Source organism: Lepidochelys olivacea (genome assembly GCF_965140295.1).
Source record: "Lepidochelys olivacea isolate rLepOli2 genome assembly, chromosome: 1".
Lineage (NCBI taxonomy): Eukaryota > Metazoa > Chordata > Testudines > Cheloniidae > Lepidochelys > Lepidochelys olivacea.
Genome location: NC_140411.1, coordinates 98,266,440 through 98,282,941, shown reverse-complemented (window position 1 = coordinate 98,282,941; position 16,502 = coordinate 98,266,440). Strand labels below are relative to the sequence as shown.

At 39.6% G+C, this 16,502-nt stretch overlaps 1 protein-coding gene across 3 annotated transcripts in view; it reads left to right on the top strand.

The window, feature by feature from the left end:
• Positions 1 to 16,502, top strand: part of ABCC4 (ATP binding cassette subfamily C member 4 (PEL blood group)) — a 238,221-nt gene that overhangs the window by 86,519 nt on the left and 135,200 nt on the right. For 2 of the 3 annotated variants that reach the window (XM_084642483.1, XM_084642481.1), the window contains exons 9-15: positions 1,010 to 1,114; positions 4,995 to 5,084; positions 5,783 to 5,974; positions 6,941 to 7,035; positions 7,162 to 7,248; positions 14,861 to 14,957; positions 16,179 to 16,394. In XM_084642483.1, the coding sequence (XP_084498609.1) occupies positions 1,010 to 1,114; positions 4,995 to 5,084; positions 5,783 to 5,974; positions 6,941 to 7,035; positions 7,162 to 7,248; positions 14,861 to 14,957; positions 16,179 to 16,394 (882 nt within the window). The remainder of the gene's footprint in view (positions 1 to 1,009; positions 1,115 to 4,994; positions 5,085 to 5,782; positions 5,975 to 6,940; positions 7,036 to 7,161; positions 7,249 to 14,860; positions 14,958 to 16,178; positions 16,395 to 16,502) is intronic. The other variant, XM_084642482.1, reaches the window with a different exon arrangement.

Here is a 16,502-nt window from a genome sequence, read left to right as displayed (position 1 = left end):
TGTTCCTTCCCCCGGCCAGCGATTTCCTGGTTCCGGGTCGTCTTGCGTCATTCCCACCCAGGGACCTTGACACAAAAATATAAACTTATACAAAGCTTTGTTGCCATCCGATTGTAAGGCCTTGATATCCCTATCATAATGTTTTAACATATAGCCCAGAGGCGTAGAAGGATCAACAGTTCTACTGGACCCCCCCCCCCATCTTTTCCCAAAGACGGGACCCCCGGCTGTTGTCTAGACAATCACAAAGGAAAAATTCAGAACTCACCAAGTTCCCACCGGCCGGTGTTCACCAATAGGTCCGGATCCTAGTGCCTTCGGGATGCCTTATTTCGCCGAAGCGGCGGGTGGAAGCGAGACGGGAAGCCTTCAGGGTTAAAGCAACCCGGGTGCCGGCAAGAAGGATTCAGAGTCCCGACCGTCCACCGGTCCGGAGAAGAGGCGATCCCGGACGAGCCCCCAAATTGTTAGGGAAAAAGGGTTCCCCTCCCGTCTAGGGTTAGGAGGGTAGCCTTCCCTGGACTTCTGTATTAGCCAAACAAAACACAGAGTCTTGGCTTTTTGATAAAGTGAGGCACTTTATTGCTAGCGAATACGACAGCTGAAGGGCTCACCAATTCCTTTTCAGAGGAAAATGGTGAAGCCCCGAACAAAGAACAGGGATGATCTTTTATAGCTTGGTTCAACATACATTGTGATATCTCTTCCAGTTCGAACCGGTTAACCCAGTCTGTTTGAAGTTCTGGGGTAGGTAAGAGCATGGAGGCTTATCTGTATAAGGAATTCTCTCCCCAAAAGCAGGGAGTGCAGGTTACACACAGTTCGCATTCTTTCTATCCATAAACAAAGTAGAAAGGACAGATAAGCATAGAAAAAAGACAGCAGCGTAGCTTTACATGATTATAGGGTCGCTTTCTGGGTTTTTTTCCTATCACCCAGAAACACTTTTATTTTTAATTCACTTTTCTGAGTCCTGTTAAGCAATCCCTGTTTTTTTCTTTTACTACAGAACTTTCTAATACTTGATGAGGTTTCACAGTTCAATCTGCAATTGGAGAATAGCAACGAAAATGTCCTACTTCATGTTCAAGACTTGACTTGTTATTGGGATAAGGTAAATCTCCCTCTGCAAAACCTCATGGATATAGGGTTTTTTTTAAACATATTGAATTTGGTGCTGCAAGTATTTTGAGTCTAAATAAGGTAGTGGGTATATTGTACAATACATTCAATACACAAACTTCATATATAACCTCTTACATATATGTGAAACCATTTAGCGGGTGAAGTCAAAACTAAAGAATAGCTATGAAAACACTATCAAATTAGATTAATTATAAAATACAGCGATCTCTAAATGTTAAAACTAGTTATAAAAGAAGCTACTGTTCTATGTGACAATTTCTCTCAGCTTGGTTGAATAGCACTCTGCTGTCACGCTGATACTCTGAATCCTAACTCTGATTTGTTGCTAGTCAAGGACACAAAACGTAAAATGGAGTATAATGCTCCTTTCTGGTGACCTTTTTATAGTACATTATCAGGTTTTAGTCTTTCATGTGATTCAGAACAACTGACTGCAGATCAGCCATTGGTCTAGAAACAGCATGATGCACTGCCACGCACATTGGGGTTGAGAGCAGGAGCTCACCATGGCGAACCTGGAGCATTTTGTTCTTTTAATTACAATGGCAGCCGCAGAGTTCATTTACAGATTACTCTTTATGTAAAAAGGGCTAAAAACGCTTCATAAACTCAAAGTGGTGTTTAAAAAAGGTATTACATAGGTGATAAATCTATTACATGGACTATTTGGGTTTTTTTTGAAAAAAGATGGTAAGGTACCTTTTTCATTTTAAAACTAGCAATGCTGTGTCAAACAGCAGTCTATTGTGCATTTTGAAACCTTCATAGTTTCTCTTATGGAATGCATCTGGCAGTGCACAGTGACTTCTATCTGTAGTTGTAAGGAATCTTGAAGGTCCAAGAATTATAATGTATATAAATGTAATGTTATCCATAAGATATGCCACATGGCTCTCCCAGTCTGACTTCAAACCCCCTCCTCCCCCAAAGAAGTTACTTTGTTTTTATATATAATAATTTATTTCAGTTGTGCAGTTCAACGTTAGTCCCTCGTTGATGTCTTTATTCAGTAAAATCAGTTTAATAACAGTATTTTTGATGTGAGAGGACATACAAGCTTTTGTTACTATGGGCTTTAAAGAAATAGATGGAACTTTCAAATCTGTGTCAGAAAATGTTTTGCTTGAACATGGTTTCACAGTGTGATTTAGCATTTTGTCTTGTATCTTTTTGTCAATATACTGGCCATTTGTGATTTGATGACAGATTACAACATATCATGATGCTGTCTCTGCCATCTCCTTCTGCGCTCCCACAGACATTTTCCGCTTTTTTTGGTTGTTTTTTGATTAAAAGTCTTCACATTTCTTATAATGGGCCTGATCCAAACCCTGCTGATGTCAAAAGAAGAATTATCACCCCCTTACATACAGAGCCTGCCACTTAATTCTGTGGGCTTTGGATTCGATCCAGTGTAAAGAAATACCATTCCCATATGTCTTCTCCTAGTTTGTCTTGAGAGAGGGCCAGGATTCTGATGGGGGGTCAAGATTGAGGTGCATTGCCAGAACTGTAAGGGGCGAATCTTACATACTAACATTTGCCTGAACTCTGCATGGTTCTGATCAGTGCTATCTGTGTCACATACTCGGGCCAAATTCAAAATATATTAAGAAAACTCCTCTATTTGGTTTACTGTGAGTTGTGTATACGTCTGTAAGTTTTGTCACGGAGTTCTGATTTCTCACATAATTTCTGTGGGGGGGAAAAAAAAAGGGACCTCTAGGGTTTTACATAGTCATGGGCTGTTTCACCCTGATCTGATGACTGCTGAGCAAGACTCTTCCATGGATGTATACACATTTAGCTCTTTTTGTGTATGTGACTGGCTATCTTTATAGCCTTTAAACTATTAATAATAATGATTTTACATTTTTCCTGATGAACAATGTTTATTAAAAAGAATGTATGGCTTGAACTTTCCTTTTTATTAGAACTAAAATTAACTTCTGCATTTTTGCTGTAACTTTTCCCATATCATACAATGATGAATCACCAGTTTTGGACAATGTACACACAAGGAAAGATTTTATTCTTTTTTTTTTTAGCCAGTTAAATTAACCATCTAATGATAGGAAATAGCTTTCATGTGTGTCTTTTTAATTTGTGTCCTGTACAGCGCCAAGCACACTGTTGGCACTTACAAGTAATACATATTGTTTTTGTTAGTGGAAACACTTTTTCAAATAAATGTTTCAGTAAGTAGAGTATTTCAACAAACCATCTGTTGAAATCATGTTGATTATTTAATGACACTAATAACATGTTACAAATATTGTAAGTATTGTGTGCATATTTGTGTGAAATAATCTAGGGAAGATCAAAATATCCCTTTGTACAATTGTTATACATTCTTAAGCACTGTACCCTCAGGCAAGTTGCACAGCATTCAAGCCCAACCAGTATGATGACTAGAATTAGTCTTAATATGCTGGCTAAAATTAATCTCAAGTTGCAGTTTTTATTTTAATTTTTAATTAGAATAAGGAGGTGAGAGTACTCATTTGGAATGAAGTTGTCTTAAGTTTTTAGTAATGTTACAAAATAGTTTATTAGGGGAGTTTTGCTGAAAAGATCATGGAGAAAGATAAGTTATAAAACACTTGTAATTTCATCAAAATATCAAGTTTGATAAAGGTAGCAGTATTAATGTAATATGCTTTGACTGCTGAAAGGCATTTGACTTTGTACCACGTGACATTTTGATTAAAAAGCCTAGAACAATATAGAATGAACATGGCACACATTAAATGGATTAATAGGCTGGCTAACTGATATATTGTCTCAAAATATATTTGTAAAAAGGGAATCATCATTGAATGGGTATGTTTCTGGTGGCATCCCACAGGGATCTGTTCTTGGCCTATGCTATTTAATATTTTTATTAATGATCTGGAAGAAAACATAAAATCATCACTGATAAAGTTTGCAGATGACTCAAAATTTGGGGGAGTTACTGGTAAATAATGGGGAGGACAGGTCACTGATACAGAGCGATCTGAATCTCTTGGTAAGCTGTGGTCAAGCAAACGATGTGTGTTTTAATATGCCTAAATATAAAGCTGTACATCTAGGAACAAAGAATGTAGGCCATACTTATAAACTGGGGGATTCTATCCTGGGAAGCAGTGACTCTGCAGAAGATTTGGAAGTCATAGGAAACTGTCAGCTGAACATGAGCTCCCTGTGCCACACTGTGGCCAAAAGAGCTAATGCAATGCTTCGATCATAAACAGGGGAAACTGGGTTTGGAGTAGAGAGTTTATTTTACCTCTGTATTTGCACTGGTGTGACTGCTTCTGCAATACTGTGTCCAGTTCTGGTAAACACTGACAAATGGGTCATTATAGCTGCTATAACGTATTTTATGGAATCACTTTCTAAATAAATAAACATATATGTTCCAGGTCCCTAGCTGGTGTAAACTGGCATCGCTCTATTGAACTAAACACCAGCAGAGATCCTAGACTGTTTATGCTGGATTGAGAAATCAATTTATAAAAATACCCTGTTGCTGCCACCTTGTGGGGATTAATTATTATCGTTAAAACGATGGATCGTGGCCGTAAGGAGTTTACAATTTAGAAAAGGAATGAATCTCCATTTTGCTAGAAACTGAAATGTTACAATTAAAGGTTGGAAGGAGAGATGCAAAGCATGTGAACAAATGCTCTGTATGAACTGAAGAAGATTTAGACTAGAAATAAATATTTAACAGTTTCATGTTTATTAAGTGTGTGGATTTATCTGCTAGTTTATGTATACTATTCTACTTTTTAAAAGACATTTTTGATATATTTTTCAGTACTGAGAAAAATTAACTTATTTTTCCCTTTATAAATTCATAGAATTTGGAAATCCCAACCCTTCAGCAACTTTCTTTTACTGTCAGACCAGGAGAATTATTGGCTGTGATTGGCCCTGTAGGAGCTGGGAAAGTAAGTCATAATGTGTTGGCCTGTTTTACATTGTTTTTGCTACAGTTCCGTTGGATATATGCATTCAAGTTTTATGAATTTCTTATGTTGTGTTGTATAATACATTTAGGTGCGCATACTGGAGTACAGAGTAGTTAGGGTAATGCCACTTACTGTGAAGAATATGGTTTGAGGTTCAAAATTAAGACACCCCCCCTCCCCCAATGCTTCACTTTCAGTATAAATGTGACGGATACCAGTACATGTGTTCCTGTTTGGGTAAATGGATGAAATGTCTTACTTCATAGTGTGTTGGTTTTAGAATTCTTTTTTGTCCCATTATGTTACAATTTACAAAATGAAGCTTTTAATACAATAAAAATGGCAAAGTATTTTAAAAATGATATAACCAACTAAGTTAAAGGATGAAATTTTCAAAAGTACCTAAGTGACTTCAAATTTCAGTCCCATTGAGAATTAGGTAACTTTGGAGCTTACATCTCATTGACTCTCAATGGGACTGAAGTTCTGAAGTCACTTAAGTGCGTTAGCAAATTTTATCCAAAGTTTTTTTTTACACATTAAAATGAAAAATTAGTTTCTGAATCTGAAGTGGGGGCATGTATCATTTCTTTTCTGCATGTTCTTTATAGTGTTCAAAAACTGAGTTTAACAACTTTTGTTTTAAACTACCAACCAAACAATAAACTCTCTTGCAGTCATCTCTCTTAAGTGCTGTACTCGGCGAACTGCCTAAAGACAAAGGTTTGATGGATGTTAGAGGAAGAATAGCCTATGTTTCTCAGCAACCATGGGTATTTCCTGGCACCGTGAGAAATAATATACTATTTGGCAGAGAATATGAGAAAGAAAAGTATGAAAAAGTTCTAAAAGTTTGTGCTCTTAAAAAAGTAAGTGATTTTCTTTTGAATGTTGATTCTGTTTTAGCAACAGCCAACTTTGTTTTTCACTTTAATGTTATTGCTATGATAGCTAGTATCTGTTGTGATATGTAATTTATAGAATTAGTTACCAATTTACTTGTGAGATAGATGAATCCTATAATTTAACACCGTACATAGTTGTTTTGTGAGATTTAGGTATAAGAGCAAATTCTTGTAATTCATAATAAATTCACTAGAGGGAGATTGATTTTCTGAGAAGCTAGGACAAATTTGACAGGAAAAAGCTAGTTCCAAATATTTTGTATGATAATGAGTTTTAGCCATGTTAATTGCTTTTATAATAGATGCTTAGAGGAGCTAACTGCCTAAATGAGCTAACAAGGTAGAAACAAACATTCATAACTGATGCCACTTGCCACTTTTGTTTTGCAAATAACCTTTACAGAATGCTATACTCCCTTTAAGATGTACAGTGTGCATATTGCAAAGTGATATTCATAGCTCCTTAACACTATAGACTGGAGAACCTGCTGAGCCCTTGTAGCCTTGTGGAAAAAATGTTTTTGAAAGGGGTGTGTGTGTATGTATGTATAGAAGGCATTTGTCACGTGTGATACAGAAGAGGGTTAAATCTATTTGTCAAGAAATAGACATTTTGCTTGATAGCTAAAAGGTATTATTTTGCTGCATATCCTGCAGCATGTTATGATATTCCTATCAGCAGTAATACAGGTGAAAACTAGACTTTTACTGTAATGGAAAATCTTTTTTGCAAGGTTGTTTTACACACTGTAGATAGAACTTCTTTAATCTCTCCTGCTGTTGTGTAATTTAGATCAACCCCCCCCCCCCCCCAGAGTAGACCAGGGCTTAGTAACTACTAAATACTTTGGGAAAGTAATTTTGATTCAGATGTGGGAGATATTCCTTTTGTAAAGAATTTTTACCACTGTATGTTCTCTATATTCACAGGACATGGGATTGTTAGAAGATGGTGACCTAACCATGATAGGAGATCGTGGAGCTACATTGAGTGGTGGACAGAAAGCCCGTGTAAATCTTGCTAGGTAAAAATTGTTATTTCTCGTAATATCTGTTGGTACCTATCATAGACACTAGTGACTAATATAAGCAAGTTGACTGTAAGAATGTATTTGGCACTGACTTGACTAACATTTCTTTAAATGTTGTAGAGCGGTGTATCAGGATGCAGACATCTACCTCTTGGATGATCCACTGAGTGCAGTAGATGCAGAAGTTAGCAGACACTTATTTGAAAAGTATGTTACTATTTTGTTTTTCTTTGAATTTTAATTTAGATACACTGATTCCAAACAGGGAAATTTAGAAAAATATTGTTTTTAGAGACAATTCTCCTTCTGTACCTTATATTATCAGTATTTTCTTCCTGAACTTATTCTTTAAGATATTTGTATGAAAGCAGTTAATCTGTTCGTGCTGTTTCGTTCCTCACTTGAATCTATAATCTGTTTTTGAGGCCATAATAAATAGGACTATATGTTTTTTAAGGAAAAACATGCCATTTTTCTTGGAGCAAAATGGCAAATTTCATAATGCAATATTACATTTGGTAAGCTAGTTTTAGTCCCTAGTACCAACCAAACATTAGTTTATAATGTTACACTCTATACCTGAAGAAAGAAACAAAGAATTGTCATTCATTTTTTACATCATTAGAGCTTTATGTTGTTAAACTGCAACTGTTTGTTCTAAAAAAGAAAAGGAGTACTTGTGGCACCTTAGAGACTAACCAATTTATTTGAGCATGAGCTTTCGTGAGCTACAGCTCACTTCATCGGATGCATACTGTGGAAACTGCAGAAGACATTATATACACAGAGACCATGAAACAATACCTCCTCCCACCCCACTCTCCTGCTGGTAATAGCTTATCTAAAGTGATCAACAAGTTGGGCCATTTCCAGCACAAATCCAGGTTTTCTCACCCTCCACCCCACCCCCCCCAAACTCACTCTCCTGCTGGTAATAGCCCATCCAAAGTGACCACTCTCTTTAAAATGTGTATGATAATCAAGGTGGGCCATTTCCAGCACAAATCCAGGTTTTCTCACCCTCCCACCCCCCTCCAAAAACCACACACACAAACTCACTCTCCTGCTGGTAATAGCCCATCCAAAGTGACCACTCTCTTTAAAATGTGTATGAAAATCAAGGTGGGCCATTTCCAGCACAAATCCAGGTTTTCTCACCCCCCTCCAAAAACCCCACACACAAACTCACTCTCCTGCTGGCAATAGCTTATCCAAAGCGACCACTCTCCCTACAATGTGCATGATAATCAAGGGGGGCCATTTCCAGCATAAATCCAAGTTTAACCAGAACGTCGGGGCGGGGGGGGGAAGGTAGCCTATTTCCCCTTGTTTTTTTCTACCCTCCCCCCCGACGTTCTGGTTAAACTTGGATTTATGCTGGAAATGGCCCACCTTGATTATCATGCACATTGTAAGGAGAGTGGTCAGTTTGGATGAGCTATTGCCAGCAGGAGAGTGAGTTTGTGTGTGGGGGGGGGTGGGGGGGTGGGATGGGGTGGGGTGTTGAGAAAACCTGGATTTGTGCTGGAAATGGCCCAACTTGATGATCACTTTAGATAAGCTATTACCAGCAGGAGAGTGGGGTGGGAGGAGGTATTGTTTCATGGTCTCTGTGTGTATAATGTCTTCTGCAGTTTCCACGGTATGCATCCGATGAAGTGAGCTGTAGCTCACGAAAGCTCATGCTCAAATAAATTGGTTAGTCTCTAAGGTGCCACAAGTACTCCTTTTCTTTTTGTGAATACAGACTAACAAGGCTGTTACTCTGAAACCTGTTTGTTCTAAGTGGCTAGGAAAAACATCTCCCTTCTCTTTTAAATTCTTGAATGATTTTCCTCTTCCCTCATTCTTTATAGTTTAAGCCATCTCAGGCAGATGAAATAAGGAGTCATGTCCTGTTGACTAGACACTTGAGAGCAGTATGAGGAGAAAGGAAATAGAAAACACATTTACCATAGAAGAAAGGGGAATCTAGCCCTTCCCTCATCCCCAAGGAAAATAGAACTGTTCTTTGTGAGAATCATGTTCCCTTTCTCATAAATTACTGTGTTTTTTTTTCTTTTCTCCCATTTCTGCTTTCAGAGGTTTGCTCTGCAAACCCAGATAACTCAAGAACAGTCGAGTAGGCCAATGTACCTGGTATGCTCCTATCTCTGTTGACAGGTCTCATCCAAGGCCTGTTGCAAGTCTAAAGAAAGATTCCCGTTGACTTCAGTGGGCTTTGGATGAGGCCCTAAACAAGATTGTTTTCTTGATCAAGATTTTCTTTAGTGGATGCAAATTCAATCTGGCACACACTTTCATAGCCATGCAGAAAAGTAACGTGTAGGTTAGATAATTATACATCTGAATACCTATTGGTGTAGGCAGTTCTCTGATTTGCAGCTGCATTTTCAGACCAATTGAAAATTGGGTGCAAAATATGTATTTTTTCGCCTTCTCATTGCATCAGACTTATTTTGTTGTTTCTTCCAGTAGCCAAAATACACTTCTGTGAGCCAGCACTACCTGTTTTGTAGGGCTTAAATAAGACTTTAGTGGTGTATAGGCTTTGTGCTAGCCTTGTGTCCTGGGGAGAATTTTGCCTTCTGTGATTGGTGTGCATCCATGATCACGTATAAAGCTCATATATTCTGATGCACTGCATTCCCATGTACACTGTTTCCTTTTCTGCTTCTTGTGGGAGGGCTATAACAGCTGTTAAATGTGTGTCCGTCCACTGTCACTTACAATTTTAATGTCTTAAATTTTCATTATATAGCGTGCAAATTAAAAAGGAAAGGGCATAAGTACCTTTTAGGGCTTAATCTTCCAGCCTGATATTTCCAGATCCATTAATTCTGAGTTCATACAGTACCTAGCACAGTGAGGTCCATGACTGGGGCTACTAGCTGTTATCACAGTACAAATAATAATGTTTTCCTACCAATAAACACCATAAAGAGGCTAGATGACATTGGTTCAATGACACGTGATCTCCCATTGCTGCTAAATGGCATGGAGAATGAGATATTTAGAAACTCAGAAAAGAAGTAAAAGTTCTTTTCAGTCTTCTTTTCCAAACTCTAGAGTAAAACCAAGATATATTATGGGGGAGGAAGACTTGGAGAACAACTCTTTCTGTGATTACATATGTCCATTCCAATGACGCAGACTTTGGTGGCATCGGTGGGAACCGCTGAGCCGTGGTCGCCAGGCAGAGACTCCTTGTCGTCAGAGTCAGAAGGGGGTTGTACTCCTTCCAACCAAGGAGTTGGCCCTGGCATTCCTCAAGGTGTCCCTACCTGGCTGTGCACCTGGGCCAGGGAATACCATCGAGTACTTGGCCTCCTGGTCACTGGCCTGTGACCATGCAGTGGCCTTTTTGGAACTTGTGGGCATTTCCACCGATGCAGGAACCCCAGTCAAGGTGTTCCTATTCGCTGACCTCTGAAGGAAGGGCACCCCCACACCTTTGAGGAGCAACCAGTTCAGACTCCGGTACCAAAGCCAGTGCTGTGTACCAGGAGCAGGTGCCTTGAGATCCGATCAGCGCAGAAGGTGACTAGGAGTGCCCTCAGCCAGTGTAAGGCTCCTCTTCCTCCTCTCCCAACGTTACCATGTCGGGAGCAGGTGCGTCACCTCCCCATAACAACTAGAAGGCCCACCAGGACTTGTTGCAAAGGGTGGTCCAAAATTTGGGCATACAGGTGGAGGAAGTCAAAGAGTCCTTCTATAGTTTGATCGACATCCTGACCACGGTGGGCCTGTCATGAGTAGCCCTACCTCTCAGTAAGGCCATCGTGGATTCCACCTCATTTAGTTGACTTTCTAGGCCTTAGGCATGCTAATAAATGCACAGAAGTCTACCCTTAGCCCGATACAGAGGATAGCGTTTATTGGAGTGGTGCTTGATTCCACCCAGGCCAGAGCCTTCCTCCCAGAAGGTTGGTTTCAGATAATCACATCCCTGATAGTACTCCTCAGGGATCATCCCGTTATAACAGCCTGTTCTTGTCTGAGGCTGTTGGGTCACATGCCCTCATGAATGTATGTGGTGCAGAATGCATGACTACACATCAGGCCCCTCCAGCGATGGCTGGCTTCAGTGTATGCCCCTAACCGCCATTATCTGGATTTGGTCCTTACTATACCTTCTCTGTTCCTCAGCTCCCTCAACTGGTGGCTGGATCCGTGGGTGATTTGTGTGGGCATGCCCTTCTCATAGTCCCATCTGCTGATTTCCCTTGTCTTGGACCCATCAGCACTAGGCTGGGGAGCACACCTAGGACCACTCGGGACTCAAAGCTTATGGTCTCCATAAAAACTCTCACTACACATCAGTGTCAGAGATCTCTGGGCAGTTCGCCTGGCCTGTCAAGCAGTCTTGCCTCACATTTCGGGAAGGTGTTTATAGACAACACTGCAGCTGCGTTCTACCTCAACAGGCAGGGAGGTAGAACACGCTCTTCTCCCATGTCCTACAGAACCATACCAGTCTGTAGATCCATCCAACTCTTCACAGTGATCGCTGAAAGGGTAAAAGTCTCTGCTCTGAGACTTTCGTCATGGATCACATCATGCTTTCTCACGTGATACGATCAGGTCAGTGATCCACCACCAGTTATCCTGACTGCCTGCTCCCCAAGAGTGCAAGCATCATCATCAGCATTCTGGGCTCAGGTGCCTATTCAGGACATTTGCAGAATGGCTACATGGTCGTCTGTGCATTTGTTTTCTACTCATTATGCCATTGCGCAACAGGCTAGGATTATGCCAGTTTCAGTCAAGCTGTTTTACAGTCACCATGTCCATGAACTCCAACCCCACCTCCTATACAACTGCTTGGGAGTCACCTACCGTGGAATAGACATGTGCAATCACTCAAAGAAAAAAAAATGTTTACTAACCTTTCTGTAACTGTTGTTCTTCAAGATGCGTTGTACATGTCCATTCCAAGACCCATCCTCCTACCTCTCTACACCAGAGTTGGCTGGAAAAAAGGAACTGAGGGGGCGCAGGCTTGGCCAGGCCCTTTATACTGGCGCTAAGAGTGTGCTGCACCAGAGGGCACCAGAGCCGACCCAACGGGTACACTGGGGGAAAAATTTCTGGTGACTGTGTTTGGGGCATGCACACAGCTACATTGGAATGGACATGTGCAACACATCTCGAAGAACTACAGTTACAAAAAGGTTAGTAACCATTTTTTTCCATCCACAGTTTTCAGGAATACCTCTTTGAAAGTAGAAGTTTTCTTCTGATACTTCCATAACAGCTGTAGAATTGGGAAAGGTCTAAATTTTATTGATGTTCAGCAGCTAGCTGGAATGAGTAACAAATTTTGGTATATGCTTTAAAGTCTCCTGGTTCTCAATCATGCTAGGTAGACCTGAACTCTGAGCACGATCTTTTGTATTTGTAGAATATCAGGCTGTGGTTTCAAAGATAGCACTTTTGAGTCCTGGTAGCAATTGTGTGAACGGCAGAGCAAAGAGCAATGGATGGGACAGGAGAAGTGAAGTACTTTTTAATGAAAACTTTAAATGAACACATTATCTCACCCACTCTAACCTGCTCTTCCTTTTGATTTTATCAGTTCAGATATCAGTTTCAATATATTAATGCTAAATAAAAAAACATAGCATGTATCTGGCCAACCCAAACCCAAGTACAACTCTACAAAATTCTCTAAAGTTGTGATTTGTGGAGAGCTTGCTGGTAACATTATGCTAGTTCTCTTCCTTGTAGTTCAGCTACACCACTAGTACAGTGCATGCTGAAGCATCTCATGAAATGGGAATATATGTAGCAAAATAAGTGTGAAAGGAGAAATGGCATCATAGACGTTTATGTGCATTCAGCATCTCCTTGCTGTATACCACATATTTTGTTCTTTAGTAAGTTGTAGAGAATTCTAACCTGCATTTGTAAAAGCCTTTGTTACTTAGTTTCTGAAAATGTGCAGAAATACTTTGAGCATGTGACAAAGCTCCTGCTCCTAGCTTGGCGAGTTTGTGAAATATTGGACCTTAAACACGTCAGTTGTGCAAAACTTGACTATTGCCAAATCTGCACTTCAGAATAGTGTAATTTTGGAGGGAAGTTCCACATTTTAGACTTGGTTCTGACTAATGTGGAGGAATTCATTGTGCATCTGAAGGTAGAAGGCAATTTGGATTAAAGTGAACATGAAATGATATATGATTTTAAGGAAAGGAATGAGTGAGAGCAGCAGAACAATGGATTTCAAAAAAGCAGACTTTGACAAAGAACTGGTAAGTAAGGTCCCATGGGAAGAAAATCTAAAGGCTGTTGTAAAGAGGACAGTGATCAATTGTTCTTCATGTCCACTAAAGATAGGACAAGAAGTAATCAGTTTACAGCTTGTCTACATGAACAATTAGATTGAGGGAAGGTGGGGTGTGAATCTACCCCTTGCGAGCCTGCCACAGTCTAACTGTCCATGTGTGTTCTTCTGATGCACATTAACTGTTTGATAATGTGCTTTGAGCTAGTTCCATTTCAAAGAGGGCTCAATCAAAGCACTCTGACTAACTGTTAATGTACATCTGCAGGGTGCACGTGGACAGGTAGACCACAGCAGGCCAGTGCATGGTAAATTCACATCCCATCTTGCTGCAGTCTAGTTGTTTGTGTAGACAAGCCCTAAATCTGCAACGAGAGAGAGATAGATTAGATATTAGGAGAAACTTTCTAACTGTAAGGATAGTTACGAATGGAATAGGATTCCAAAGGACCTAACTAGACTTCCTGTTATTGGAGGTTTTTAAGAACAGGTTATACCATGGTTCTTAACCTTTTTTTGAATCATGCTCCCCCTTTACCTTTTTTTTAACTTGGAGCACCCCCATCCCTTTACAAAATGAGACTTTCTAATGTAATCTAGATGGAACTGGAGCCATTAATACATTGATTTCAATAAAGGCGATTCTACTTTAAATAAATCAGCCCTTTGATCCTGCTGTCTGTGCGTAGGCTAGGAAACCTTTTAAAAACACATACCTTACTGTTCACAAAATTTTCAGGGCAATATTTCTCAGTTTTAACATCTAAGAATGCTAGTGAACATTGTGCCCTTGTGAGGTCGCAGGGCTACTCACTGAAATATGGCCTGGTTACCCCTCCATCTGGGGCACAAGAGAGGGATGATACCACAGAGACAGGTGAACCCCCTTTCTGTGAAGGTGGGATGAAAGAGGGAGAGCTATGCTTGAGGGATCCACCACCATACGCATATTGGAGTCAATATGGTCCAGGCCAATAATAATAATGTTTACTCCTCTGGTTGGTATTAATTACATACTCCACAAACTTTTGGAAATTTAGCTCACAGAAGTTGAATGTTGCCCTTGTTTTTGGATAATTGTCTATGCTACAATATGTTGCCTAACTTCATTCACTTCTGTGAATTTCATTTTGATTAAATAGGTCTGTTCTGTTCATAGCCCTGTTTACTTTAAGACATGTACATATATTAATAATAGGCTGAATGCACAATTATAAGATTTCCTTAGTAATCTCTTTTCTCTAGAATCAGAAATTTTAATTCACAATTTGGTTTATTTCACCTACTTTGTAAGCATACAGTATTTAAATAAGAGATTCCCATAGTGTGCTCTTCAGTGTATTAGAGACATGCCAAGTTAACATAATTTTGACAAGTACATTATTTTGGGTGTCTGCTTGTCCTGTGGTGGTATTTTTCTTCCTTGATGACAAAGTAATTAATATATGTGGTTTTATAAATTATTTCTGTAATGTACAAAAATGTTTTAGAACATTAATGTGCTGTCCATTTCTTTCCTTCTGTTTGCAGGTGTATTTATCAGGCCTTGCACCAAAAGATCTCTATTTTGGTGACTCATCAGTTGCAGTACCTCCATGCGGTAAACCAGATTTTGATTTTAAAAGCGGTAAGTCATATCACTGGCTCGCTTTTAAAACTCAGTTGTTGCTGCTACTCACTCATACTCTGAAGATAAAAATGTGAAGAGTTAGGAAAAGTGATTTTCTATAAAATATAATTACAGTTTATAAATGTATTTTATGTCTCCTAAAGACATTCGTTAAGTGTATCTGTTATTAACAACAGAAGCTGAGAAGAGTTTTCTTAGAATAACTTGCCTGAAAAATTTGAACTGGCATGTTATCATGTTATATATTCTGCTTGTAGGGAAGTGATTTTTACTGAGTATTTAAAACTTTGTTTTTTGTTAAGATTTATTTTAGTGCCTTAATAAATAGGTAGGGCAGGGGGAAGAGCAGAAGAAGCTGTATTTATTAGACTCTGCAGCTCAGTTCCATTTTAATTAAAGACTGAGAAAAGGCCATATGTATCTGAGACAAACTAGTCTTCCAGCAAAAGCAGAGAGCCCCAGACTTGATGGTCCTAAATACTTAAGATAAAAAAAAAAAACTGCAGGACCGTTCCCCTACTTTTTAAGGTTGGGAGAAGCAGGACCCTTTAGGCCTTCTTTATACTTCATAAAGTTGCAAAAAAAAAAAAAAAAAAAGGCCACAACACCCATCTTTTTCCTTGTCAGATTACCTTGAAGATACAATAATCTCTGGCATAGGTGCAAAAGAATGGATTGTGTTGGGGTTTTTTAGGCTGGAACACATGGGGTGAAATTCTGTGTGGCTCCTCTAAGAGCCCCATGGGGAGCAGAGGGCTAAGGTGGCTTTAAGACCTCCCAATTCTGTGTGGCTCCACAACCCCTGGCATATCACATAAGCTAAGAGACCTGTTTATGATATGGAAGCCTGCCTCTAAGCTGTAAGGCTATCTTGTGCAGGTTCTGCAATGAGGGAATCCTCCCCCGTCCAGATTTGGGTCCCTTTATACCACTCTGACCCATTTACCTGGCATGAAGGGGCTGGTTTGGGGGAGGTAAGGATCTTGCCTGTAATGCCTTGCTATAGAAAAAGAATGGATAATTGGAAGGATTTAACCTTTCAGTGTTATGAAGTAAGGGTTTGTAAGAAATCTCTTGAGCTTTTATTTTCAGACAGTACATGTGTCAAAAGCCATGGGGCTCCAGTAATGAAGGTTTATGCAACAGATTGTTAAATTCACCCTGTACAGAATGTGCACACAGCATGTGAACAAAATTTTAAAAAATATTTTGCTGTAGGGTAAAATGGTGGGGAAAGGGACCTATTCAGAGTTCCTGAGTTCTGGAATCGATTTTGCTTCCCTTCTGAAAAAAAATGAAGAGGTTGAACAGTCACCAATTCCTGGAATATCCACTATGAAGTTAGCAAGGAACCGTACCTTTTCACAGTCCTCTGTCTGGTCACAAGATTCCTTGGTGCAGTCACAGAAAGATGGAGCAATAGAACAGCCACCTGTGAGTACATCAAATATGAATTAAACATCATATGACTTGTTAATTTTGTTCAAACTATGATATTCTTATGGTAAAGTAGGCTAACGTTGAGGAGAGATGAGCCACTGA